At 42.6% G+C, this 26,455-nt stretch overlaps 1 protein-coding gene across 2 annotated transcripts in view; it reads left to right on the top strand.

The window, feature by feature from the left end:
- CEP85L (centrosomal protein 85L) overlaps nucleotides 1-26,455 on the top strand; it is a 149,479-nt gene that overhangs the window by 8,456 nt on the left and 114,568 nt on the right. The window contains exon 1 of one of the 2 annotated variants that reach the window (XM_083828750.1): nucleotides 25,373-25,602. The exons of the other annotated variant lie outside the window; for it this stretch is intronic. Coding sequence (XP_083684876.1) covers nucleotides 25,548-25,602 — 55 coding nt within the window. The 5' untranslated portion in view covers nucleotides 25,373-25,547. Of the gene's footprint in view, nucleotides 1-25,372; nucleotides 25,603-26,455 lie in introns of those variants that run through there. 2 annotated transcript variants of the gene reach the window in all.

Below are 26,455 nucleotides of genomic sequence, written 5' to 3'. Positions count from 1 at the left end.
CGCATGTGAAAGAAACACTTCTCTGGTGAGCGTTATTGCTAGAGATAAGGATGGGTAATGCTATATTGGTACCCTGCGACTGCGATGTGGAGAGCCCCAGCCAAGAGGTTTTACAGGCACAGAGTAGCAGAAGGGTTCTGCTTTGAAAAACATGCCGGGCAAATAAACATGGCACAGTCTGGGAGACAACTGTAGTGCTTACCACTGTCCTTCTGCTTTTTATTCTCCTCCTATTCTCTGCTTTTAAATTTGGGAAGCAGCACTGATGTCTCGAGGGCCACACATACCATGTTGGGCCCCGTGGGCTCGGGCTCGCAGTGGTGTGGGCAGGGAACACCTTGCCTGGAGGCCAGGCAATGCAGAACAGCGCGTGGAGGAGTGGAGGAGCTCTGTCTCTTGGCCCGGGGCACCCGTCTCATCCTCCTTCCACAGAGCCAGGAACTGCTGAGACGCCGTGACTCGGAGAGGCAGGAAAACTGCATATCCTGAACTAAAATCTGGGGAAAAATAGTGTTCTGAAAACTCGGAGCAACATCCTTGCAGTGTTTTCCAGGACTGTCTTGCAATATCTGTGTCTCCAGCCAGAGCAAACGTCCACTCGGACTTTCCTCAGTTTTAACAGATGATTTCCTGGAATTTTCCATTAGATACGTCAGGAGGAAGAAGCATTTGACAAGACTTACCTCAGAGATAATTAACTTTTCTAAACTGGAAATTCCTTTATTTGTCTAATTGCAGTGATCATGGGGCAATTCTGGGGGAAATCAGGAAGCAGGCAGAAAACAGGCTGCTGTGCTGGGGCTGGGGCCAGGGCCAGGGCAGTCACTGGGCTGCAGTAGGCTCGGATGAAGCAGGAAAGTGTGTGACCAAACTGGGGAGCAGGGCTTGACACCAGAACCACGGGGCAGGACACGCAGTCTTTGTGCAGAGGGGAGCGGGGTGGAGAGTCCAAGCCTTAGTTTCTAACATAAATAAGTAATTGAAATGGAGTAAATTAGTCCTGTCATTGTAAGCATGCTGTCAGTTGAGGTAAAGAATTCCCTAATTTGTGAGTTGTTAAATGGAAATGCTCAAAGTCCTAGTTCTTTACATCTCAACTCACCTGTGGGAGAATGGTTGCATTTCTTTTATTTCAAACCTGTCACATAGGAGGTATAGTTCTTCCATGGTGTTCAGGGAATATTTTCTGTTTTGCCATTTATGCTTCCTAAGCCCTGCTTGCTTATTGTATGTCAGGGAGCTTTTGGCTCACACCACTGGGAGCTGAGGAAGTAAATGGGAAGCCAAATGATGAGATGAGAGGCATCTTTCTTCAGTCTATTCTTTGTTCAGCCCAGACTCATGTGTTTGCAGGACTTGGAGAGCTGTTTGCAAATCCAGGCAATGAGAAGTCAGGAATGCTGCTGTGAAGGCAGCCAGTCCCTTTCCCCAAGCTATGAGAGGCAAAGCTTGGAGGCATTGTTCAGATGGAGAAGTTTTAATGGAATAAACAAAGCAGTGCCCAAAACACAGTTCCTGGTGTTGGCAATGGAAGAGACATAAAGGTCAACTTGTTGTCATTAGTCAAGGCTATAGAGGCAAAGATAATGAATTCAATGTTTAATTAGGAAATAATATGTTTGAAAAGGGGTGTTCTATGGGTTAACAGTTTCCTGGGGTGTACAAAGGCCAAAAATCAAATTAGGTAGTTGGTAAGAGTGAATGCAGAGGTGAAGGGGTAAAACCACACGTGACGTACAAAGCCTTGTAGTAGCATGATTTTAATTTGTCATAGAAAAAACTAAAAGGGTCTGAATATTATTATCAGAGCCTGTTAAGTGTCACTTGACCACCCTATCATTAATCAAACACCACATTTTGACTTCTCTATAAACAGGCTATTTATTTCTCTATAGCCTAACAATCAGAAAAGTCTCCTTTTTTATTCAAGAGTCAGCTGGTCTTAAAAGAACATTGCTTGCAATGGTAGCAGCCAGCCAGCCAGGAAAGCACTCTGGTTGGTATCACGCAAGGCATCATTTGCAAGCTTATGTCAGAGAAATGGGCCTTTTCACAGGGTAATGGTCCTGCTGACGCATAAATAATTCGACATTTATGGAAAAATATACATCAAGACAAAGGAAGCATGCTCATGTTTTCAGCAAATAACCAAATAGTTTCTATAGTAATGTACAATTGGTTGCTTTTGGGGGAAGGTCTCGTTTATGCCAAGTCTCCTTCCTTCTGAATGACCTCATTGCAAAGGAAGGTGAGGCCTTTTACACAGTAGCTGCTGGTGAAGCTGTGAGGGGGTTGCTTTCTGTGCCATTACAAACCATCTGCCTTCTGAATGATGCTCTGGCAAAAAAAACCCATCAAGTTACCTAGAGAAATAAAGATGCTGTAGTACTCAGGGGATGTTACCTCACCTAATCTATAGCTGTCCTTATCACACTCCTTATCTGTAGCTGGAACAACTGGAGAGAAAAGGTTTCCTGCTACCGCTGTCACTAACAGGGTATCTGCCACCGTGTCTCCCCCTGATGTGTACGTTGGTGTATCTGCCCTGTTGGCTTCCCATCATACTTTATATCAGTGTTGGAAATGCATCTGTATTTGACCTAGTCCTTTTCAACAGCCTGCTCAGCTTGCTGTGGGCTTTATCATTTAACTTCACGGAAGGGACTGAGGCATGTTTTATATGGTTTTCAAATAAAAAGCATTTATAGCTACTATTTTTAGTTCTCTGTCGTTCCTTTCTTTTATTTGCCTATAATTTTACATATGATATGTGGTAATGCAGTGCATCCCAACTGCATTTTTATTCCAGCTGGTAATATGAAATACATTGCACAGAAGCAGTTTTGACGAGCTGTGGGTTAAGAGGAGGCCTGAACTTTGCAAGATAAGGTTTACAAGGTGGCTTGTTCTTCAGCTGCAGGACTGCTAGTCACAGCTCTTCAGGGTGAAAATAAGAATACCGAGGGTGGGTGGGATGTCTGGGGAAGGGCCTCAGTTGCCCTGCATGGAAGAGGCACGCTGAGGCGGTATCTAAGCAGCGGGACCCGAGGTGAGGTTAAATCTGGGCACCTTTCCTGCTTTATGCCCCATGCGCCTTTGGTTCTCACGACAGCAGATGTGAGGGTGTTCAGGCCATATTCCTTACAGGGGAAATGTGACTGAAACGTGCATTACAGAGTCTGCCGGCCCACTGCCAGATGAGAAATGGATGTATTCCTACCCGCTCGTTCCCTTCCTCGATCCGAAGCTGCATGACAGCTCACTGAGAGCAGACTCAGCCTTAGCAGAAGTGGAAGAAGAAAATACTTAGACATGACCTTTTAAAGTCTGTTCTTATCTTCTTATGAACTGATCTTGAACTTCACAGGGCTTTTTTGGAGGATGAATCTTGGCATTCTCTCAAATGTGTGTCAGCCTCACTGTTGTGGTGAGGACATGGATTCTTGTTCCGTGACTCTGTAAACACAGTACAGGAAATGGCAAGGTTTTATTACAATCCTACAAAGTCCTGCAAAATTTTATGGGCGTGAAACCAGAGTAGCACTGTATTAGAAAGGAGTGGTTTGGTAGATGCTACAGTAAACAGGGCCATCCTGCTCTATTCTTACTTATATCCAGACAAAGTGCGTGCGAAACATGAATAAGAAAATATGAATGCAAATATGTGAAATTCACATTTTCAAATTTTAAGTTTGAAATATAAAGATTTGAAAATAAATTCGAAAATAAAGATTAAATCAGGAAACAACGGTGTAGGTACAGCAAATTGTGAATGAGTGCCATAGAACATAATTGGGTTATATTTTTTTTAAGATAGAAAGGTACATCTGTCTTGCAAAAATATCTGGGTGCTTACACTTATTAAATACAACTAATGCTCTTCTATTTGTGTTTTAGAGGAACTACCTTTTAATGGAAGACCTCTTGTTAGTGTTACTCTAGTAAGAATAATAAATAGACTAATGGAAACTTAACAAAGGCAGTAATTCCTTTTCCATGCAGACAGAGGGATTTAATAAGTTCAAAACATGTTCCATGTAGATTAGAAAATTGCAACCGGTAAGTGACCAGAAAGAGAGCAGAAAATCAGAATTTACAGTATGTTTTTACGTGCATGAATCCATGGTCTTTTTTGTCTCCACTCGGTATACCCTTGTTACAAATCCTGTATGTATTATGGTTCTCATCTTTTTGAGTGCAGAACGCCAGTTCAATTATGCTGATATTGCAACCCCTAACATCACAAGTGCTCCCAGTTGTGAATGATTTGTAGCATCAAAAATAAGCCATCAGGTTTCAGGAGCCATCTTTTGTGTTAGGAATGTTGTGCTGGATGGTAACATCACCGAGTGAAGCTGTGAGAGGGGTATATTTTCCCAGACAGAGACTACAGAGAGTGCTTTCCAGAGAGATAACGTTTGGGGTAGTGCAAAGCGATAAGATTTCTGAGGTGTTTGGTTGCATTGTCTCTGGTATGTGTCTAGAGCGTGGTCTAGGTTTAGATATTTTTGTTTTATTTCCATTCCTACTGGTTTTCTAAGCACATCAGATGCTGCTCTGGACTAAGCTGTTATTTGACACTCCCAAGGACAGCATACTTATTTTGCCTGAGATCGTGGCAAGAATGTAGAATGGTTTCCTGAGAAGTGGTAGAGGCTGTATTCTTTGGGACATTTTGCAGGATGCTAGTGAAAATAGTGTTAAATAAAGAAAAAATCTGGTATTTTGCAGGGAGATGAACCATGACGTACAATAAGTTTCTTCTAGATGTACCTTTTATGATTCTTCGAGATAGAGAATGGCATCAGTAACCAAAATAATATCGTGTAGCTTATAAAAAAGAAAATCTGCCTTTTGGTCCCAGCAATATTAAAGAAGATTGAAGAAGAAAAAACTGTAGTTGTTGCCATCCTGGGTTTTTAACTGGAGCCACATAATATTGCTAGCAACATACTTATGTAACACTGTCTGAAATGCCTTTGTACTCAGAAAAGGTCATAAGTAAATGACTTTGAAGCTTAATCAGGGGAAGTACAGGACAATTTCTGTATTTCATTATAAATCCAGTTTAAACCCACTGAGGTCAGCAGAGTTACTTGGGATTTACAGTAAACTAAGTGTGTGCAGAACGTGGCTCAATGATTTTAATTGTTCTCCACTTCCAGTATGCAGATATTGTATGTTTGTCTGCAATTTGCACTAAATAAATAAATAAATAAATAAATAAATAAAGAGAAGACTTGGTATGCAAAAGCATAAAATAGTAGCTATAGGACAAAAAATGAAAAATCTAACATTGCTTAATATACAAGATGTTTTTTAATGTTTCCTTTCTTAAAGCAGTCTTTACAAGTAGTGAATTCTTTATGTAGGGATTACTGTGACTGTTTTTTTATGTAGGACATTTTAGAATAGGATTTACAAGGATTTACAACCTTGCTGTCTTTCGTGGTATTTGTCTTCTTGATCTGTTTTATCTTCTTGTGATCTGTTGGCAAGGCCTCTGGAGAATCAGGATTTCTCCAGAGAAGTCTAATTTGTTAAGTTTCTATTGGACTAGTTTAGATCCCAGAGTTTGTTGGGTCTTTCTTTTGTCACTTAGACAACGGAGAGCAATTTCACAATCTCAGGTCACACAGAGGAACTGGTAGGGCCCTTTGCTTCAGAATGAAAATGTGCCTTCATGATGCTGAGGAAACAACGGCAGCAGGAGGAAGAGATGAATGAAGGCAATGAATGAGGAAGAGATATTCAGCATGGGTGGTCCCATCTTCTGAAGCAGTTGAAAGTGGTCAAGTGAAATATTTGAACCTATAAAGCAAATCCTGCATTGCTGCATTACTGTTTAGAGGAGTTATGGGAAAGGTGAGATACTTCATCTGAGAAGAAAAATTTTAAAAAATGAAGTAATAGAAATCACGTTTGGATTTGCAAGGCTCATATGCAGGTCTGGTTCAAAACTTTCCAGAAGTGCCTGGATTTTGAACCTCGAGCCTTAAGTCAATTCACTACTAAGAAGAATGATGTAAAATGAAGAGGGAGAAGAAAAACAGAAAGCTACTGATGGAAGGTAGACATAGCCCAGCTAAACCAATGCATCTCTCCTGAGATTCCTGTATGGCTTTTTCGAGACAGAACTTAGAGACACTTACTGGTACTGAGTAGACTGCAGACATTGTCTGCTGCTGGAGCCAGTGCACATTCTGCAGCTGGGACTCCTCTCATTGATTTGTGCACCAAAAGTGCTCTGAATCTGGCCCCGCAAGGAAAAGGTAAAATGACAGGAAGGCTTTGTTCCGCGCTCTTATTTTGGGGAATGCACTAATCAGTGCAAAATTAAAAGGGGTGGGTTTTCCTGTTTCTGTTGTAGTGATAATTTTTACAGTGTGCAAATATGGGAGGTGCACACACCTCTGGTCATTTTTCCTGTAGAAGCCCCATGGACCTGATAAGGAAAATGATACAGCTAATTTACTTAGGAGTGTTATTTAAAGGTAAAGAGTTGAACAACACAAGTGACTGTTAAATTCATTGCCAAACACAACAGCTTTTATGGGTGCTCTAGAAAAATAATTGTAAACATGTTTGTACCACATCTCTTTTCTTTGTATGTTTTACTATCTTGCTACAGAGAAAAGATTTACTTCTGAGTATTTCCCATTTGTTCTCTAAGCTTGACATAAGTCAATGCACAGATCAATCTTTCTGCTTTTTCTTCCCAGTGCTTAAAGCAACCAACAATAAAAAATGCCCTTCATCCTGGGAAAATTTACTGTGATAATCAATTTTTGGGCCAGACTGTGTCTGGTTTGGAGGACAACGTGCAGCTGCATTTTCTCAGGAGGAAAGGACAGTGTGCCTGGGCACTTCCTGGCCCCTGGGGGCTGTATCTCCCTTCAGAAAGCCTGCTGCTCTCTCCGGGGGTAAATCTTGTGCCTCTTTTGGCTAGACACCTTACTCCTTCAGAGCGGCCCTCTGCCAGTTGGCAGGATCAGTGCTTGCATGTTTTCTGGCAGGACTTTCAGGCAGAAAACTGCTCGATGCACCAGAATCGAGGCCTACCGCAGCAGTACGTCCATTTTGCTCAGGGTTTGGCAGAGCAGCAGGCAGAGAGGCAGCCTGGCTCAGAGGTGACTCCAGAGACGGCCTGGCTCACCGCCTGCCGCCTGGGGAGCTGCCAGCCCGCCCCAGCTCCTTGGGGTCCATGGGGGCCTGGGGGAGGCCTCGGGGCCAGGGACGTTGCCAGGAAAGGCCCTGGGGAGCCAGGCTTCCTGGGACACAAGGTGCAACTCAGTTGTTTGGAGACCCAGGGAGCTGCCTATCTCAGCCAAGAACTAGCCCACATCTAAGCTGTGATTGATTTATTCCTCCCATGAAAAAAAATCATTGTTTTCCCACTGACTCTGGGCACTAATAAGGGCACTAATAGCTCCAGTCTAAGAATGGGAGTGTGATATTCATACCTCTCTTCTCTAAATTTAGTCTAGTCCTGTGCATGCAACGCTTTCTATCAGGTGCTTGATAACCAGTCGTGAATTACCCAGTGGTTTGTTGATTTGGGATGTATGATCCCTCTGGTAAAGCAAGCCAAAATAATTTGTTTGACAAGTTTTTGAACAGCTAGAGGTGGAGTGTCATTAGAGGTGTATTCAGCATTGTGAAATCTGTATTCAAACTGAAATGGGCAGATAAATTTTTAAAAATCATTTCATTTTCCTAGGCTTAACACTGTTCTGGCAATGCTGTTTGTGGAAATCAGTTAACGTTTCGTGTCAATGCCTGAAAGAAAGAGATCTGTTGATTTCGGTTCTTTGCTTAATTGCAAGAACGTCAGTCTAAATAGTACATTAATTTTACTGAAACCAAAAATCATAAAACCATCAGACACTTGGGTCCTGTCTGCATGTTCTGGTGGCATGGTTGGGTATAGTGTGAAGCAAATGAAATGGCCAGCTGGTTTACATCAAATGGCTTCATGATTCCATACAGGATTGTAAACTGGGCCTAACTGGCTCTATTGCTTATGCTTGGTAGGTCACCTGATGTAATTTTCTCTGATGGATCTCTGCCCTCACTGTAGTGTCCTGGAGAGCTGCACTGCAGATGCCTATTCATGCTGCACTTGACGGAGAGCTAAGTGAATAGAGGCACGCTACCCAAAAAAGCAATTTCTAATGGCTTTGCATTAATATTCCTTTCTGTCCTTTTGGAGAGTTCTAGGGGTAAAAATATCATTAAGTCTGGAATCTGTTACCTATTAAGTAGTTGTTACCTTACAGGCACGTCAGTGTTGGTGTAAGGTACTGTGATGCAATGCATTTTGCAAAATAATGTCATCTCGCTACTGGAAATCGGACTAAGATAATATACATCACCCTTTGTAGGCCAGTGGCTGTGTGTCAATGGCAACATCTTTTGTTCAGTGACCTGGAACCTGATTTGTAAATGCATTTGTCTGGTTTTATGTTCGTGTGCATCCTTTGTGTTTTTAGTATACTAGTGCTCATGCGAACATATTTCATGAAGCAAGCACCTTGATTAGATTTGGGCTTCTTTAAATATTTCACTTTATCTATCCTAAGTTGCTTCTTCCAGATAACTTCATTTTATTGTTTGTCCAGTATAAAAAACTTGCCAAGTGCCTCACACTCCAGTGCTGTGACACCAAATTACTACAGCTGAACTCTCCCACAGAAACATTTGTGTGCAGTCGTATTTTTATGCACGTTTTAAAATTTCATTGTGTTCTAAATACACTGTTGAGTGACAACTAGAATTAATTTAGTAAAGATGTAATGGAAAAATACAGGTGCTGGAAGTAACATTTATAATGGCTGGTACTGCAAAAAGAGCAAAACTCAGAGAGCCACCTTAGCTGGCTCGTTGCATTCCCCATTTTTCAATATATAAACATGAAGAAAATAAGGAAATGCAGGGCATAAATGCCTGACAGGTCTTCTAGGCAGCAGCTTTCAATTTGATTTCATGAAGAGTGATATGCAAATGATCATTACACAATGATTTTCAGTGAGAAGAGTGTCACCCTCATTGCACAGTGAAGGCTACAAAGATTACAACAACCACCTTGTGCCTTGGCCAATTTCTCTCTTCTTTTGGCTTGAAAGAAGTACAAATTCTAGATTAGAAATCTAATTCATTACATGATTTTGTGAGTTTTCTGTGATTTGTGTTCTATGGCTCATTCATGTTCTGTATATCACCAGATGATTATCAATAGAGCCATTTCAAGAAGAAGAGCTGTAGACCCCTACGCACTTGTCAGATGGTGATGGAGCCTGTGGCAGGCAGAGATAGGAGTTGGCTCCAGTCCCCCCGCAGTGCCAGGCTGCAAGCACAGGGGCTGGGCACACACACAGCATTTTGGATGTGAAGTGGTCTGTGAATTACATTCAAAATGGTTGTTGTATGGTGCTTCAGCTGCGAAAGGGTTCTGTCTCTAGAGAGGGCACTGATAAAGAGAGAGCTTTTTTTTTTCCTGGTGAGGTCTGTAAGTGATATAAATAGTGGTAAAAAAAGTGGTAAAAAAGTGGTAAAAGGTAAAAAGTGGTAAAATAATAAGTGATTCAAGGAATATATTAACTGCTCAGTCTAATAAGAATTACTTGGTGATTTGGTCACAATAAATACCATTCATTTTATTCCAGTGGTGTACAATTTAACATAACTGGAAAAAATATCCTGGTTAGACCTATACGTTGGGATACTACATCTTAAAAAATTAAGACTCTAAGAAAGATTATGAAGTCTTTGCAGTACAGAGAATACTTTCAATGTATGTTTCCAGCTCAGTTTTCAATCAGTAAAAGAGGCTAACACAAGTTTTAGTTGCACAGAAGGGGCAGTTCTCATGGCATCGGAAACACTGGGTGCACTGACAGTGTCCGGGCAACAAGAAACGTGTGAGTACAGGAGGCAGGTTAAAGAAGGGCCAAAGATATGTCCAAGAGCTGGAAATCAGGCCTTGCAATGTTCAGCTTTAGGTATTCAACACTATTGGTTAACAGTGGTTGAACGGATTTGGCTCTCTACTGTGTACAAATGCATCCATAGCAGAAATGTACCTGACAAGAGGAGTCATTTCATGCGGTCCATTGCCTGGAAGCTGTTGTTAAACAAATCCAACATTGAAATAAGAGGCATTTCCTAGCAATGAGGGTAATTAAACACCAGAACAACTTATTAAGAAGGGTGGTAAATGCACAATTACTTAGATTTGTCAGGACAAGGCTAGACCTCTGTTAGGAACAGAAACAATGATTCAGTTTGAACCTTTTTAGTTTCCTATACCTATAATCGTCTTTTCTGGTCTTGAAATCTTTGAATCTAAATTTCCTTGTCCAGCCCTTTCTGTATCAGGCCATGAGGAAAGCAGGGCTGCTTGCACCTTAGCCACTTAGTACAATACATACAGTTTGGAATAAAATCTTAGTTAACTGATAATTAACTGATCGTATCTTGGGCTTTGGCCAGCCATATGCTGGTGTCAGGAAGGATTTATTTTCTCCACCCACGCACAGGCGATTGGTTAGATCCCTGATGGATCCTTTTTCATCTTCCAGTCTTGAGCCGCAGACATGATCCTAGACAGAGAGGGCTGCTGCTCCGGGCTGGCTCTGGGATGTGCCTTCCTCAGGCGCTTGCTTGTGCGTCTTGCTGACACTCCCCAAATCAAATCCATATGCAACAGTTTGAGAACTTGGGTAGGAATTATTTCTGAGGGCAGATTAAGAGGGATCATGTTTTTTTTCTGCCTCTTACGTAGCATAAGGCATGCCTGGGATATCTTACAGCACTTGAGATCACCCCTGTGCCTAACCAATTCAGTGCCTTTGACTCAGTTGTTGCTGGTGCCAGGGTTTCTCCTGCTCAGTTTGTAGGGTGCACAACTCAGTCTTTTGAGGACTGAGAAATTTGAGTGTAAGAGAAACCCAGAAACTATCTGGATGAAATTCTATGTCCTGCAGAATGGAAGAACTGAAACTAGAGAAATGGATAATGATTCTTGCATTTAACCTTCACAAAAAACATTATTATTAATCAACTAGTGTAATGATGACCATCCCGTAATACCTTAGTTACTTAACCAAGTTCTTACATGGACAAAATGATAAAAGCAGAAACAAAACCAATGTATCCTTTTTTCTAAAGCTGTTTTCCATGGTCTGAGCCAAGAGGTAAGTCTCGCTGGTGAATGTAAACACGTTAGAGCTGCGCCTGCGCAAAGAGCCTGTGTTGACTCCTTGGGATCCAATCAGACATAAAACCCGGACACTACTCTCAAGTGAGGTTACAAAAAGCTGGGGAAGCTTTGGTCTGGTTGGCGCTCTGCTTTCTAGATTGTAGACTCTGCCTTCCTTCCTTCTGCAGACTACAAATCTTCATCTCCACACAAATCCCTCAGAGCTCTTAGATTTTTCCTTACAACCTGAAAACAAGCATCCAACTTGCTCTCCTATATGGAAAATTGTGTGTTTCCCAAATCAGTCCCAGCTGGCTTGCTGGGACTTCCTTTGCTGTCAGGAAGTTTTTAATTGGCATGCACTGAAAATCTGGGGCCTGTCACACTCAGTGCCCATACTCAGTTTTAGCCCCTTTTTTTTGTTGTTGTTTTCAGCAAGAGCTGAGAACACTGACATTCACCCAGCGTGTTTCCTCTGTACTGAATTCCTCTACGTTGAATGACTAACAAGAGACCAAGGAACACTGTGAAGATATCTTTTCATTGCTTGTGCTCAGATTTTCCATTCATTGCCAAGACACAGCATCCATTTCCAGCAGTAAATGTCATGCACACAATAGCTCTGCTGTCGGTGTGAAAACCTAGCTTAACTAGAAGAGGAGGCATAAAAGATCAGATCACATCCTCTGTGTGCAAAACTGTACGATCCAGAACAAGTCTCATACAGGCAGTTCAAAATAGATAAATTAGCGTTGTATCCTAAGGCTTCATTGTCTGCCTGCATCACATGTATTTTTTTTATTTGAACTGTCTTAACATGTCTAGGCACTAAAAGTGATTATGGTCCTTACTTGACCAAAAGAAGGCAGCATTTGAAAGATTTCCAGACTAGAGACTTGACTACATATAAGTCTTCATGTGGGTGAACTGTGGTTGAGTAAGCACAAGGACATAGTGGGGCTGCTTGTCCTTACCCGTCTTGGAGCAGACAATATTCCAGATGCCACGTTTAAGCAAGGTGGGCTGTGGCTTTATCTCACCATTTGCATGCGAGGGGCTGCAAATGAAGATCGTACAGGACAACAGAAAGTAGAGCCAGCCAAGTCCCAGCGCAAGGCAGTGTTGGAAAGCAAACACTAGAGAAAGTGTTTGAGGTCAGTCACTGAACCAGGAGCGGGACGCAGAGCAAAATCTGAATCTTCTGCCTTGTAGTTTGACCTTCACTGCATAGTACGCAAATTGACTTAAAAACTGTGTAAATGCCTTAGTGCAGAAGTGAATCATGTATGAGAATATTTCTCCAGCTTTATATAGTCTGATTTGAAAAATAATATAGCATGTAATGAATAAATGATATGCCCTGGCATTTGGTGGTGTTTGTGAGATATAAGTCTATTTCTAGTGCAGTGTAGGCTTAAATAGCCGAGTGGTGTTTATAGGAGATAGGCTGCTGCATTCCTTTACAGTTTGCTAATATGCACTAGTCTACTGAACTAAGCCAGCCCTGCACTGGATAAACACGTGGGACTCTGTTCATCTATAGGATGATGTGAATAAACCATTGTGCCTTCATGGGAGATCTGTGCATGCATCATGTCTTAAATTATGAAAAAAAGAAAACAGAATTTAACCTAATTGACTGTGTTCGTTGGACACAGTCCCAGGCTCTGTATATGCCTTAGTTTACCTGCTTGTAGCTTGGAATAAAAATAATCTATAGCTGGAAGATCTTTGTGATGGACACTAAAATTCCATCAAGATGGTTGTGAAGTTTACTTTATTCTTGTAAAACTCTTCAGGATCTTTGTTTTAAATGTGCTTAAACCAGAAATGCTATCTACTATGAGTTTATTTTACTGCTGTTCAATGCTTTCAATGTTGCATCATCACATTAAGAGATACATAAACGAAGCCATGACATTTTGACTGGATTATCGCAGAAGACGTTATTCTGTACAGTTCTTCAGCTGGAGAACAGAAGCATCGGTTCTCTTTGTATTGGCAAGTATATTAGAGAGATGGGGATACATAGCTGTGTAGTGCCACCACAAAGTAGAATAGGAAGGGAAAAATCATTTTTTATGGCTGGATTGACATTCAGTCAGTGGAAAAAAAATAAAGCTAAGACAATAGGGCAAATGTTCATGATTGTTCCTTCTCAAGATAATTTTGACTTATTACGAAGTGACTCTAAATCCAAATTTACAGTGGTTGTCTTTCTCTGCAGTGACCTGAAAACAATGTCTGAACTTTTCTAGATGCAGCATTAGAAGTATCAGACTTTATTCAGAATCCTGCCTTCAGTCTCCAAAAATTCAAATCCCATCCAGCTTAGAAAGGTGCTGAGCCAAAGCCCCTGATCCTTTCTTGGATCTTGCTTGGGTAGCAGCTAAGCGAAAAGCTTCATCCAGTTCTGCTCATGCAGCTCCTTCTTATCTCGTTCCCACTCTTTCACTGAGAACCATTTCAGCTGAGATTATGGCTGTGATCAGTTAATTAAGCCAATGTGGAACAGTTTAGACAGAAGCATGCAGAGAGCCACGGCATGATTTTCACTTGTGGAATCTAGATCTTTAGAAGGAAAACAAACATGTGGAACTATCTAGCCACTTGCAAATAAATAGTATGTATGGTGCTTGAATGCTGTTTAACTCCAGAGGGGGTCTCTGTGACTGGAACTGCAAAGCTCTGGAAGTGGCTTCCTAATGGGGACAAGGACAGGTCATGAACGAGGTAACTGAAGTAGCTGCTTGAATGGTTATATTAATGCCCAGAAGGAAATGTCCATTACTTTTTTTTTTCCGGGGCTTTCTATTGTATCTTTCTCCTTTACCAACAATCCCTGTATACGAGGAAGGGCATTTTGGGGGAGGGAAATAATTCTTTCAGCAACGTCCTTTTGCTTTCAGACTAGCTGAGATTGTTTTCGTCTTTCTTAGAAACCCTGATGAGCCAGTGAGCAGCGTCGGCTGCTTGGTTGGAATTTCTCTTTGTGTGTTTACTGTGACCAAAAAGGTCTCAGCTCGTAAGCAAACTGCAAAGCATTGAGCAAGGATGTGTTTTGAAAGACAAGAACAGCTGAGCGTTTCTGGAGGCTGTGCAGTTTGCTGATTATTGTGGTCTCCAGGCTGATTTTGCTTACAGTTACATGTGTGGGATTTGTCTGCATATCCAGTGTTATAAATTATTCCAAACAGGAATTGGTATAATGCTATTCCACAAACTACCCTTTCTCTCTATCCAAAATAAAGGAATTTTTCTCCAAATCTGCATGTTGTCAGAGATGTCTATTCATGCTCTCTCCTTTCCTTCCTTTCTCTTCCTTCCCTCCTTGCTTCTTTTCTTTTTTTTTTTTTTTTCTTTTTCTTTTTCTTTTTCTTTTTCTTTTTCTTTTTCTTTTTCTTTTTCTTTTTCTTTTTCTTTTTCTTTTTCTTTTTCTTTTTCTTTTTCTTTTTCTTTTTCTTTTTCTTTTTCCTTTTTTTTTCTTTTTTTTTCTCCTCTTCCTCTCTTTTTTTTTCTTTCTTTTTCTTGTTCTACTTCTTTCTTTCTCTTTCACTTCCATTTTCTGTTTCTTTCTGTTTCTTTCTGAAGTGACGACATTCTTTTGGAGGGAACAAATAACCTTTATGCTTTGTTTATTGCTTTCTGAAACATTTTGTATGAAGAGAGCTCATGATGCGTATCTTGGAGGTGGTCCCTCTGACCCCTGTGAGCCTAGCAGTTTTCCTGGTTTTGGAACAGGATTTCAGTACTGACTGCCCAGACTGCCTGAAAGCAAGCAAGAAGAGAAGGACTAATCAATCTACTTGTTTATTTGCCTAAAGCTTTTACCTCAAAAAAGCTTGCTCAGTTTCTGAACTGTTGACTTCATGAAGAGACCACGAAAACTCAAGAAACTGATACTAACAATCGTCTAAAAAGGCATTACTTGATAGTACTCATATATGTTTCTTTGTAGCATCCAGAAAATTATATTTGACTGTTGCTATTTGGTAAGAACCAGCAGTGCACGTCCTGCTGTTTGAGAGGCAAATGAAAATTCAGGGCCTCCTACCAGGAGCCTGTTTCTTATTTCTGAGAAGCTAACTATGCTTTAATTGTGGTTTAGAAGTTAATGTTATTTCAGAATTGTCTTCTTAATTCCCATAACTCCTATTCTGCAGATGTGGAAAATCGCCCTCTTTGCTATCTTGCCCATGACTCTCTTCGTTACAATCTGCTAAGGGCCCAAAATCTCTTATGAACTGACTACGGACTTCAACTTGCTTTTCTTTTTCTGGGGAATAGGGTAGGGGGAACCATAGCAGGAAACAACCCATCTGTACTGCTACTGAACAACTTACCCTGCTGTAATAAAGAACTCCTTTCAGCATTATCAGCCAGGACTTCTGTTTAGGTCAGCCGAGAGGAATTGTAATTTCTTGGGTACATTTTATACCCTTCTCTTCTTCCCGAGGGAAAACATAGTGTTCATGAGGGAAGTCGATACTCTGCCGGGCAAGAAAAACACGTGGCATTTGAAAAATTAAAGCTGTCCTAGCCTCTTTTCTAATGTAACTGTTCTTTCTCTATTAGCCAACTGTGTATACCTAGCATGAAAGTGTTCAGAACATAGTATTTAAAAGTGTTATGAAAACAGTCATTTTCTAAAAAGTGCTTTTGTTGTAAATTCTACCCATTCTTCACTACTTTTTCTGACAGCTGTGCACAGCGTAGTTAGTAATTGGATTGGTTTTGTTCTCCCTGTAAATATTTAAAAATGTTTAGTTTAAATGATAGACTTGAAACTGGTCAGTAATAACGGCATCACTGTTAGAACACAATACATTTTTAACAAAAACTCGGCTTACTAAACCATGAATAAACAGGTAATAAGTACCTTTAGCAAAGCCCATAGGCAGGACTTAACAACTGAAGGGCCCTGAGCTCTCTCCCCAGCTCCATGTGGGCTGTTGTGTGCCTGGCCTTTATGGTCTTTGAAATGGAGGCAGCTGTACTCATTCAGCTCATTTGGAAATGGTGTCTGAAAGTGCAGGGCAGAATGAAAGAGCATGAGGGCCTGGACAGATGAATATTTTTTACCTGCTCTGTGAAATTGTCAGCACACACATGTACACATACGCACGTGTACACACACAAACACACTTCTTATCATGAACATCTCTTATGAAGCATTAGCTGGTTTCTTCTGCAGGTACTAGTAACCCACTAAAGGAGTTGGCTTTTTATTTGCCGTAGCTGAAAAGGACCGAAGCGATTGGCAGTGCCTGCATCGAAGACAAAATATGACAAAAGGATTTGTGCTGTGCTTAATGATCTGGAGCAGACCTGCATCACACTCATTTCCCACCCAAAAGTGCTACTGTCCGACACTGTGACTTGTTTATAGGGACAGTTCTCTCTTTTCTGTGCTGAGACCTAAGCTGATTCAAGTCTGCCACTCTTCTGTTAAAACTAATCGTGTGACTGACTGTCAAATATCAGGAAATTATATGGAGCGAGTCTTGTACTTAAAAATAGAACCGACGAGGGAGGGGGAAGAGCACATTCGGAAATCTGGCTTTTTATTCTTTGCCAAACCGTCCCGCTCTCAGGCAGATTTTGCAAGAAGCTCACACCATATGGGAAGATGAGAGCTTGGGAAAACCTGACCCTGAGTTCCTTCGAAAATGTCGTCTTTCTGGGATGGTAAACAGTCTGATTAAATTGCAGAACTAATTGGATAATTTATTCTGTGGTCTAATGTGTTTATTCTTCCTTGCACATAATCAGCTGTGTTGGTACTGAGGTCCATTCAAGCCACAGGTTACTTTTCAAGTTTTTTCAAGTGAGCCGGAGACCCTGCAGATGATGCATCAGGCAGAGCTTCCCTGCAGACCAGAGCCAGGGGGACTCCAGGACTTTGTCTTCTTTGGCACTGAACTGGTAACTCTGGTCTCTGCCCTTTTTTTGGTAAATCAGGCCACAGTACTTCATGGAGCTTGTGAGTCCATATTGTGCTGCTCCATATGGACTTACCGTCATGCAGGGAGGACCCTGTACTGCAGCTGGGGGAATGTTTGCAGTCGCTGAGGTTCAGGGCAGTGAAAACCTGTATGGCAATCACTACTTGGAATGGGCAAAAGGATTTCTGTAGCTAGCTGTAGGTAAGGTTGATTGGGACTCTTTGCAGTACCATGCAGGAGAGTCCAGTTCAGTGACTGCTCACTGGTATTTTAAACGAATGAGTTTTTAGCAAACTAATCTCTAACCATGTGGTCCAGTTTGAGTCTCCGTATATAGTTCATGTAAAAATATACTTAAAAGTAATACAAAAGATTATGCTAAAAAAAAAAGAGGGAAAGTTAGGGACTTTACTAGATGAGGAAACAGTTCACAGCCTCTCAAACAACACGGTTGGACCTGCTTGATTCAATTTGGCTTACAAATTGACTTGCTAGCTCAGTGCAGCTACTGTATTTAATAACTCCTGTATTTTTTTCCAAGAAGAAACTAAACTGTGAACATTTTCTTCCCATCTGTGTTCATCCAGCCACACTTGAATTTGCAGTATATCATGTTTTGTTTGTCAGGGTGAGCTTCTAGAGGATTAGCCGGGAGGAACAAAATGTTGATCATTTGAATTCTGGAACTTCTTGGTGCTTCAGAACTGATCTGGAAATCTTGCAAGGGAAGGCCTTCTTCTGAACATTTAATGTGCCTCATGATGAAAATACACAATCTTTGGTAGTGATAATTTAATGCTTCTGTAGAGGCAGTTTCAGAAATTAAAGCACAATGCAGCAAATGCTGAATATAGACCTAAGTAAATGGTTGGTAGCTTTTCTTACTCTGTGCAAATGACTTTATGTTCAAATATATAAGCTCAAGGATAAATAACACTTATAGTATCACAGGAAATGTTATTGTTTGATTAAGTTCTGCTTTTAGAGTTTGCCACAGACTTCTAGGGTTTTAGATCTTTGCAATTATTTTAGAGGTCTGTTATATTCAACTTTCAGAGGTGATACATTATCTTCAAACATAGAAATGAAAGACAAGTAATATTTGCATGTCTTTAAAGATACTTATTACAATTGTCTGTTTCCCTTTCATTTATTTCTTATTTTTTTACTCTATTTTTTAACTGTAGTGGCTGTGCTAAGTTAAGTTCCCGTCACGGTGACCACTGTGGGTGCATTCCAGCAGGGCCATGGTCATGAAAGTCTCATGTAATGAAAGCTCACTAAGAACTAAATAATAAAGTATAGAGCATATTTTACAGTAATGTCCTGTATTAACCAACAAATTGGAATTATGATTCTACAATTTATTTTTAACAGATGTAACCATGTAACCTTATTTGAGACACTAGAATGGCAAATGGGTGCATTACCTGGTGCAATTCTTAAACCACAGGATTCCTAAAGTAGTGGGACAGCCCAGGAAATTTAAGCAGCAACACTTATGCTTTTATGCTTCTTTTGAAGCTTATGTACTTTAAAGCAACATGTTCATTTACAAGCTCAATTTCTTGTTGTTTTCTCCGTGACCAAAGATCAAGCTGCATGTTTACTACGTCGCTTCCGATACCAATTTTGTCACTCGAGCAATGCGTTATAAGTAGGATACTAGAGAAAGTGCTTGCAGCCAAGCCTGAGTCTCAAAGTTACTTTTAATAAACATTCTAGTCTGTGTTAATTTTAAATCAAAAGCAAAATAGTCTAAGGGTACTGCTGTGGAATCACAGTATATCATACACTAACCTTGAGGTTCTGTGGAGAAAATCTGATGGGCATCGTGGCCAGTGCAAATTAGCACAGTCCACTTCTGTGCATTTCAGTAATTTTCTACTTGTTTTGGTGACCTGGATTTGTCTAAAGAAGTGTATACTAATGTATAAATTTATCTGTTTAATGTCAGAACGCTATTAAAATAATGATGGATATGTGCACTGCTCAAGGAGTGGGCTGCTGCTGGGACATCTGCAAGTGGTGTGCTGTGTGGGCTTACTAACGTCTTTTTAGACTGGATTTTCATTATAGTACATAGTACCAAATTATGGTAGAATCAGTGGCGGTGATCATTGCAGAATCAAAGACAACTTAAAAAAAAAATGAGCTGGAGGGGAGCTTCACGAAGTTATCATATTTATAGTTAAAGCATGAAATAAATTTTTCCATCTGACTATTACATATGGGCATCTGACAACACTGAGCTGACTAAACTCAGCAGTGGCATGGTGCTTTCTTTCACTTTACTGAAATTTCATCCCTTTGCAGTAATACTGGGTTGGCTCAAACACAAGCGAGCAGATTTTTTTTGACTGGTCATGTTTGTAGGTTATATTTCTGACTCGGAGTAAACAAATCCTGTGTTTCGGGCTATAAGCAGACAGTGATGGGCATTTGGAAGAACTTTCCATTTGCAAGTACTCATATAATGTTGCACTGCTGGCTGGTTGTGCTCTAGGATGCTTGGCCTTCTGTTACAGCATCACCTGTAGTTTTTTAAGCTCTGTATTTCTCAAAAGTTAGAGAATTCAGTGGGGGTGTTTGTTGCACAAGGAAAGCGGGATTTATTCCTTCTGCACAGAGGTCGGGATGGGGCAGATAAACTCACTGCATGCTCTGATCCTTTCTTTGTTTCAGTGACTGAATACAAAGGGCATGTTCTCTGATTAACCTTTAAAGTAGGTAGGTTTTAAACAGATCAGGCTAAATGCTGTTTTCTGCTTCTAATATGGCAGTTATTTCACTTTTGTGGTGGAGGTTAATCTGCATAAAGCAGCTTAAAAAATCTGCAAGTCACTGAATAGCAATATCGTCCATTGCTTTATCCGCCTGCACTCATTTATCTATGTATAACATCAAGTCAAGCAAGACTGCCTTGAAGTAAAATGTCAACTGCAAAAGCTCAAACATTGCCAGTGGCAGTTGGATTGAAAACCTGCCCTGCAGCACTGCTGAAGCTTCTTAGGCTTCAGCATAAGCTAAAGCACAGAAAAGTAAATACAAAAAAATTTAGTATTTTGATCATTCTGAATTGAAAGGGTTTGGTATAGCCATTTTGAAACTGCGTCATGCCTGCCTGATCCCATGACTGGTAGTGCAGTTATCTCATGGCTACGTTTTCTTCATTTTGCTGGCCTTGCTCTCTGAAGAACACCAAAGAAATACCAAAGAATACCAAAGCATTTTTTGATTAACTGTTATCAGATACGTCTCTTGACTACAACAGGTCTCAAATATGACCTTCATTGGTTGCTCCAGCATCAGAACAGATGCAGAATATCACCAAGAGATCTCATTCCTCCCTCTAAAGTGGCTTTACAGCCTGTTATTTCTTTTTATCTTGGACCTACTGGGAAAAAAAAAAAAGGATGGGTGCTCCTAAAATCAGGCAGTCTGTTCTGAGAAGAGAAGGTGACTAGGGTGGGCTCAAGAACAAGAGAACTGTAGAAACTGTAAAAAAGTCATGCAACAGGAGTAGGAGAAACATTTTTTTTTATTTATTTATTTATTTATTGAAATGTACTTTGTCTAAATGCTATGTCCTGAAGTTGGGTAAGTTAGTGAGTCCCACCAGGACGAGGGGAAGAGGCCGGCTGCTCCAGCACAGACAGTCTGCTCTTGAACATGTTAGGAGCCAACCCTGGATGTTGCCAGGAAGCTGCTGAGGCCTGTAGGTTTTTAAATATTCTCTCCATCCCCTCGTAAGTTCCTTATATTTCCCTTTCTTGCCCAATGCCTTTTGGAGAGGAGGCGATGGAGGTGAGGAATAACAGAACTAAAAAATTTCCCCGTGAGAAGAACACATCTGGGAAATTCCTGGTTGTTTTTACAAGTTACTGGTTAAATGCCACTGGATTCCACACCTGAGATGTGTTCTTCCTGTGGTATCAGAGTTAATGACTGTGGGATTATTGTTTTAAATCTCTTAGATTTATTTTTAAATCATATGACCAAAAAAAAAAGAAAAGTGTTTGTCCTGCCCACCAGTAATGAACCACGTAAAATCCCCGAGTCCCAAGGGTTTTCTAGCAATGATGTAAACTAAAACGTTTTTAGGCTGAGATTCTCAGGTGAAAATCTGGTTCTGAAATGTTAAGAAGAATCTGAAATTTCAGGAGGCTTGTAATAAACCATAGCTATGGTAACATTAAGCTTCTTGGTTTTATTCTGTCTCGTGGTTTAAGCTGTTACTGAAACTGCAGGGCTAAGCAGATTCAAAGCCGTATCAGTTTGTGTTCCTTTGTGGACGGCATGCTTTCTAATTTGCTCACAGGAAAAGGCAAAAAGAAAAGCGTCGCATACACCATGTTATTTCATGATGCCTGCTTTGCAGATATCAGCTGACGCAGTTTATTGTTACTGCTATACAGTGCATGCAATGTACTTTTAGTGGAACATTTCAGTCTTTTATAGACCAACCTGCTCCTACCAGCAGGGTGCAATTTGTCAGGTAAGCTAAGCTGGTGTTAGCTACAGTCCCACCCCATGCAGTTTCACATCTCGCTTTGTAACACACGTAGCTGCTTTTTGGCAAAGCAAGGCTTCTTGCCTTCTAAGGCTTCTTAAAGGTTGCTTAGACTTTGCCAGGACACAGTGTTCAACTGAAAAAGTAGTGGGTGGAGGAAAATGGTTTCTGTACTTAGTGAAATAACTCAATAGCTGAAAACCTGTGATTTTAATTTCCAAGTCATTTACGAGGTGTGTTTGCAGGAATGCTGCTGTTGATTTTTGATAGAATGCATACATCTTTGATGTCTTAATTAGTGGAAGTAGTCTGCATCTTCTTGGAACAACGCTTAGCTATTTAGTATTAGGGTTTTCTTAAAATAATCTTTTAATTCTCTTTTAATTCTATTAAATGTGAAAGCAAGTGTGTAGTTTAAATATTGAACACATTTCTGCCTTTAATCAAAGAAAAAGGCTGCTTTCAGAGGTTACGTTTCAGCTTAATTCCATTTAGAGCATTATGTTTTTATTCAGGGAAGGAGAAAAAAAGAATATACGTGATTTCTGAACGGAGAGATAGATCACAAATCCTTGGGTAAGATGGGCTGTAATTGACATTAATGGGACAGCATCTGCTTAGTACCAACACTTAAGCTATTACTTTCCATTGTTGTTTTCCTTTGTTGACCCTGCCAAGAGGGTGGAGTCTGTGTCATGAGGAAAGAGGTGGGGAAAAGGCCTTTCAGACAATAGGAACTTGAGTCCATTCATTGTCTGGAGCACCACATTTCACAATAATTATACTGGGGTGCAGGCTGTTTCCACTTACTGCTGACTTACGTGCAAGGTTACGAGGTTTCCCTGGCACCACACTGCCACTTTCTATGAGTATCCTCAACTTTATACCCCTCTGGAGGGGGGCAGTGTTGGAACACAGATTTCCATGCTCCTAATTCTTACCAACCCGCAAGATTTAAAAGGTGATAAACTAGCCTGAGTGGTCTTAGTGTAAGCAGGCACCGCTAGGTGCCAAGGCACAAATGCAGGCACAGTGGACCAGAGCCAGCAGTACCCATCCGCTCTGCTCAGCTGGGCCACGTAGATGGAAGAACATGGACTTGTTGCAAAGGGGGGCCCGGGATGTCCTCAAGGCCCCCTGCATTTCCAAGCTGAGATCTGTGTAAAGGAACTGCTTGCTTCAGCAGCAATAAATAGCACAAACTCATCTTTGCTGGAGGTCCAATCCAGCTAACACAGTGTTTTGTTTTTTTTTTAATAGGTTTTTGAGAATCTGAAACAGATTCTGCTCCCTATCTAGAACTGTGTGCTCAGGCAGACTGCAGATGTAAAATGTATCTGGGCAGTGAATACAGCATTAGCAAGCTAAGTTTATTCATAGAGTGAAGCTACTGCCTTCAGTTTGGCCCAGTTTCCAGGCAGATACACTGAGGCTATTTGCTTTACTACGTCCATTCAGTTGCTATAAAAATAACTTAAAATCCAATCAAAACAATGGCCGTGTCTGAGGTTCGGCTATCTGACTGCTTAGATTAAAGTACTTTTTTTTTTTTTTTTTGGTCTGAGCAGTAACACTAAAAGCCCAGAAGGACCAGCTCACACACCCTGGAAGACACAAAGCTGCTGAGTCAACCTCCCCCTGCAAGCAGTGTGACGGAAATGATTCAGCCCAAACAACTGCTGGTGCTCTGCCACGCCGATCCCCTCCTTTCTCCCTGCTTTTTTTCCTCTGCAGCATTGTTCATGAGTAGATGAGAGACACATGAAACTGTAAAGCCTCCACGAAGGGCAGTGCCGAGACACATAACAGCACTGCAGTGACGTGTAGTAGGAGACGAAAGAACCATTACCACATGGTTTGTGGGCACGCAGCTTTCTGGTGTCATGATATGCCATGGGATTCTCGCAGCTGCGCTGTAGGGCAGCATTACAGACACCACAGTTCTGCACTGATGGGGGAAGTTTCCTACTCACTAGATGTTATAAGCCTTCCCCTTCTTGATACTCAGCTTCCTCACAGATCCCTGTGCGCCCTTCTGAATATGCTAGCTACACAACACTCACCCAAGGTTTAGCAAACTCAACAAAACAGCATGCAACAAACGTTATAAGCAGGCAGGCTCTTTAAAGAGGTCTTGGACTAAACTGTTTACTCGTTTCTTGGTGCTGGGGGCATTGCAAGATAGACCAGCTTTTATTCCCCCTTCTTACATTCATGTTTACCTGCCGTGTTCTCGCTGACATTCTTCAGTATCGAAGCTGCCTTCGGGGCTGGCAGGCTGCACGTTTTCACTGGGATGTTTTCAGCGGCAGCTTAGTCTCTCCCATTGCTATTTGTGGTGTCTTGAAAGTGCACCCAACCTTCCAGCACTCGGAGGACCTCTAGAATCATTCTGATGGTCCTGACGGGATCTTCTGGAGCAGGCAAGCATCACTTCTAGTACATGTGTTTTTTTTATTCAGGATTTACTAACTTTTTGAAGCCTGTTTCTACAGCTTTCCCTAGAAAAGTGGTAGTTTTGCCCCCTAGGTACAATGAGCTGGTGAGGAGTGCACGCCATGTCAGGTCTTTGCTGAGAACGTAAGGACTTTTTGTGGATAAGAAGGAAGACAAAACAATATGCAAGCATTCCTACCTGCTCATTGCTGTGTTTCTGAGGCCTCTTTTTTACTGAGTACATTCTGAATACCTAGCTAGGCATAAATAAAATATGACTTGTGCTGAAATCTAACCTATAATTTCCCAAAGAGATAAAAGCTATTCCGTGATAATCAGCTACTATTAAAAATGCATTTGGTCAGCAGGAAGTATTTGAACACAGATTTCATTTATTGATTGTGTGCGTTCCCACATGAAGTGCTCCTGTTTCACCTCACCTCTCTACGCCTATGTCCATCGTACTTCGCAGTAAGAACTAAAGCCTTGTTTTCCTATCTTGGTAGTGGTGGGTTCTGTGATTTTGGGATGGTCACACTAAAGTTAGAAGCTATCTCGAGTATTTTCTCCTTCACTTTATGATGGGATGGGCAATGTGGATTGCTGGTAGGTTCAGAAGGTAGCTTCCAACCGGGACCGCTGGGCTCCAGTTGCAAACCAACAACAGTAACACGAACGCTGCTACTGCAGAATCCTCTCTCCAAGTATTTGGAGCGGGCTCAAAGCGGCTTGCGTTGGAAGCCTCTTACTGGTTTTGAATTATTGCTGACAGGAGTATTTTGTTTCCAGTCCTGTGGCTTAAACTTGATCGTGACACTTAGAGTCCTGCGGTGGAATTGATCACTGAAGTGAAAGCTGCGCTCCTTTTTTCTTTTCAGTTCTTAGGCAGACAGGAAAGCACCGGAGAATTGTGAATCCCCTCTGACCCCCAGCGAGTCCACTTGAAGCGGAGTCACTCCGGAACGGGGCATTTCAGGGGTGGTCTCGGCCCTGGACCCCCTCGGGCACAGCAGGGGGAGGCCTGGCGGGGCGCCGGCCCCCTCCGGGCCTGCCTCGGCGGGGCAGTTCCCAAACGGCGGCAGCCGGCAGCGGGCACCGCCGCGCTCCGAGCCCCCCAACCGCCTGCGCGGGGCCTCAGCGGGGCCGGCCCGGGCGAGGCGAGGCGAGGCGAGGCCCGTCCCCCGCAGCCCCCTCCCCGCGGCCGGCTCCCCCCGAGCCGCAGCCGCAGCCGCAGCCGCGGGGCTCCCGCCCCTGTCCCCGCCCCGCTCGCAGCTCCGGAGGGCCGGGAGGCGGCGGCGGGGCGGCAGCGCGGCTCGTGGCGGCGGCGGGGGGCGGCCAGCTCCCGCCGCCAGCAGCCCGGCACCATGGCTGCGGCGCCCCCGCGGCGGCGAGACCCCCGCTAAAACCCCCCCGGCTCCGTCCCCATCCCCGTCCCCGCTCGGCGGCCGGCAGCATGTGGGGCGGGCTGCACCCCCAGCTCGGCGGCAGCCTGCGAGGCTACAGGGCCGGTAAGCGGCGGGGGGGCTCGGCGGGACCCCCCGGGACCCCCGGGGAAGGGACGGGACGGGACGGGACGGGACGGGACGGGACGTGGCGGTGGGGGCACCCCGCCGGGCTCCGCGCTAACGCCGCCGGGCTGCGGCCGCCTTCAGGGCCGCCCGGCGTGCTTGGAGGGGGGGGAGGGGGGGAAGCGTTTATATTTTTTAAATTTTTATTTGTTTTAATTTTTAAATCTGTGGCTAAACCTCATGGTGGGGTCGGGGGCCTGCCCGGGGCCGTGCTCCGCCGGGACTCGAGGCGCGGGGTAAAGCTGGCTTCGCCGACCTAATCCGCTTCCGTGGCTTGGCTTTTTTTTTTTTTTGGCTTGTTTTGTTAATATACCCTTGGGCGGCGGATCTAAGCAGGCTTGCTTCCCTTCTTCTTTTTTTTTTTTTTTTTTTTTTTTTTTTTTTTTTTTTTTCTGTTTTGTTTTGTGTGACTTAGACCGCGAGCAATCCCCTCCACACCCGGGATTTGTTGAGCCCTGGTTTTTTCTGCGTCGCTTTTCTGTCCGTGTCCGGACTAAGGAGAGTCTGGTTCCCGCAGTCTGGCAGGGGGGAGCTTAAACTCAGTGTCTGGTTTAAATTCTGTTTAAATTCGGAATTAGGGAAGCCAGGCGGTCACCTCCAGCCGGGGGCCTCTCGGCCGGCGGGGCTGTCAGGGCTGGCATCTCCTCGGCAGCGAGAGGGCAAGCGGCTGCAGTGGCACGGCCATCGCTTCTGCATAGGCGAGCCGATGAGCAAAGTTTTTCTGGATGCCTTTTCTTCAGGATTTGGGAGTATTACGGGCTCGTTTCACCTAGCAGAGTTCCTGCGAATATTT

This window comes from Anser anser (assembly GCF_964211835.1).
Source record: "Anser anser genome assembly, chromosome: 3".
NCBI classification, from domain to species: domain Eukaryota; kingdom Metazoa; phylum Chordata; class Aves; order Anseriformes; family Anatidae; genus Anser; species Anser anser.
This window is presented reverse-complemented; position numbering and strand designations above follow the sequence as displayed.